This window comes from Aphanomyces astaci, assembly GCF_000520075.1.
Source record: "Aphanomyces astaci strain APO3 unplaced genomic scaffold supercont1.78, whole genome shotgun sequence".
In the NCBI taxonomy this organism is placed as follows: Eukaryota; Oomycota; class Saprolegniomycetes; order Saprolegniales; family Verrucalvaceae; genus Aphanomyces; species Aphanomyces astaci.
This window is the reverse complement of record NW_009798341.1, coordinates 127441-129750: the sequence shown is the minus strand read 5'-3', so window position 1 is coordinate 129750 and position 2310 is coordinate 127441. Positions and strand designations below refer to the sequence as shown.

The 2310-nt window shown below is 49.9% G+C and overlaps 1 protein-coding gene across 1 annotated transcript; it reads right to left on the bottom strand.

Moving 5' to 3' along the window:
- Positions 1 to 1287: 1287 nt before the first annotated feature.
- Positions 1288 to 1731, bottom strand: H257_16006 (hypothetical protein; the record flags this gene model as incomplete). Its single annotated transcript, XM_009844324.1, has 1 exon — positions 1288 to 1731. The coding sequence occupies one exon, from the start codon at positions 1729 to 1731 to the stop codon at positions 1288 to 1290; it is 444 nt and encodes a 147-aa protein (XP_009842626.1).
- Between the last annotated feature and the right edge of the window lie 579 nt (positions 1732 to 2310).

The following is a 2310-nucleotide window of genomic DNA, read 5'->3' as shown; positions in this document are numbered from 1 at the left end:
GATCCATATGTACAAGCAGCTCCAATGCCTTTGTTGAGTGCACTAATCAGCGCGACAATATTGAATACAACCTCTATCGACATTTCGGGTACAACACGGACCGACCTCGATAAAGGCACTTTTCAAATGTCTCAGCTGAGATATAGAAATACATTAACCAGAAAAAACAAGGTGAAATAGGCAATTTTGTATGCAGCAAAAGGTGGACCACCTTGCGAATACCATTAATATTACTTAAATTGTATAGTTTCAATGAAATATATCTTCAAGCTTGTATTATTTATTTTTATTTGTCATGTCTCTGTCTGTTTTTGGAATTCACAAGGCAGGTCATTTTGCAAATTCAAAATTGTCCAATCAGATGCCGTGAAATCACGGAATTTTCTGCGTACTAAATTCATCACACCCTGATGAGATATATCCTACTCCTGTGATGGCGGTTGATGCAAGGAGCATTGGAATACAGTAATTATGTAGGTAATGTATGAGAGCAAGATCATGCGATGCGGTATTCTAGACTCGGTCAATTCGAACAGGTCTAGACTTCACAGTCAGTATCATCACCACTTACTTGCCTACTAACCCAATGAATGTGGTCATCCATCATTCCACCATCCAGTCCATGTCGGTGCCGTACACTTCCCTGCTGGTGTGATCACGTGGTTGCGCGGGTGGATGGCGCAAGTGCTAAAGCCGTCACTTCAGCACTTGCGATGGGTATCGCAAGTGGCGTTGGCCCACCAGAGCAGCCACGTTATTGCGACCCAACCGAGCGCACAACGTAATGTTACTGTAAGGGGAGAACCATATTGAAAATAGTCGGAGTGAACTCATCAGGGAACAATGTAGCATCACACAAAGCTCTACAAAATTTAAACCAGTTCAAAATTGTAACCTCTTCTGCCAGTGTTATAGCCAATCGTGTGTGAGAAACAAGGTGTGATGGACCCTGATTGGATATTAAAACGGAGCAAGCTTGCGAATTCCATTAACAAGTCATCAAACTTGACGAAAAAGCCCTATGATACGACTTTTCGGGCCTTAACTTTTGCTTGGACTTATTGTCAGACCCCGATAAAACCAACGGATGGGAGTATAAGTCCAAAACTGGTCCTATCTAAGGGTTATCAGTATAAATCAGACCTTTAAGTCTGACGAGTGGCGATGCTCTAATGGACTATCTTGTAGTACGAGTATTGATATTGATATTACGCTGTAAAGTTAAAATCACTCAGCGGGCACTTAATAGCCTCGGCCGCGTACTAGCTGCGTTCGCAGTTAGCGGACTTAACTACTTGAAAACCTAGTTGTGGCCACTCCAGGGGAAAAAGGATGCTTAAGCCGCTGGAGGAGGGATCCCGGGGTCCGGGGGAAGGCGTAGTGGCCGAATTGAAGTGTCGGCGTAGCCTGCGGGAGGGGGGAGGGCGGGTGGTAGTAAGGAGATACTTCGGGAATGCCAGCGGAGCATCTTGGCTGTGAGGTGGGCCCTGTGGGCGCGGATGCGTCGGTCGTGGCCCATGGGGGTAGCGGCATTTTTAGCCGGATGTTGTTGTTGACCTCGGTGAGGAGGGGTAGTTCCCCTGCGATGCGTATGTGGTCCACGTTAGTAGTGCATGTGGAGTGCCAGTGGCGGCGGAGGGTGGCCAAGTGCGCCGTGAGCCATTGGGTATGGAGGTGTGGAGCGTGGAGGTGGGTAAGAGCGGCTGCCCAGGCTCGTGTGGTGTGTGTCATGGTGGGGAAGGTTTTTCAGCCTGAGGTAGCGTGGTCGATGTCTGGAAACGTGTTGGTAAGGTATGTGCGTGTGTCGAGGGTATATTGGTCGTAGACGGGGATGGAGGATTGGACCCAGTGGAGGCAGTGTGTGGGGGCACTAAGTAGCCGTGGGGCGGCTGCCGTGGCAGTTTCCTGCGGGCTGAGTAAAGTGGTTGGGGGAGGCCGACGTAGCCAATGGGTAGCATCGATGAGGTGTAGTGCGGCTGTCCAGTGCTGCTGGGCAGAGGTGAGTAGGGCTAGTGTGTTGCCAGTGGCGATGAAACCAATGTGGAGTGGGGCGGGGTTGCCTGAAGCGAGTTTGCCCCAGGGGGGGTTGAATGGGGGAAACGTGGCGGAGTTTGAGCTGGCCCGGGGGAATGGTGAGGAGCCATGTTGTTTGGAGCTGTTCAGCCATTTCACGGCCGCGGGAGCCATCGGGAACGACAAACCAGTAGGTGGCCAGTGTTTGGTGAGAGGTATCGGCCTGTATAGCGTCGCAAAGAAATGACTACATCAACTGATGCAAATACCTACCCCCGAAAGTACATCTAATGGTGG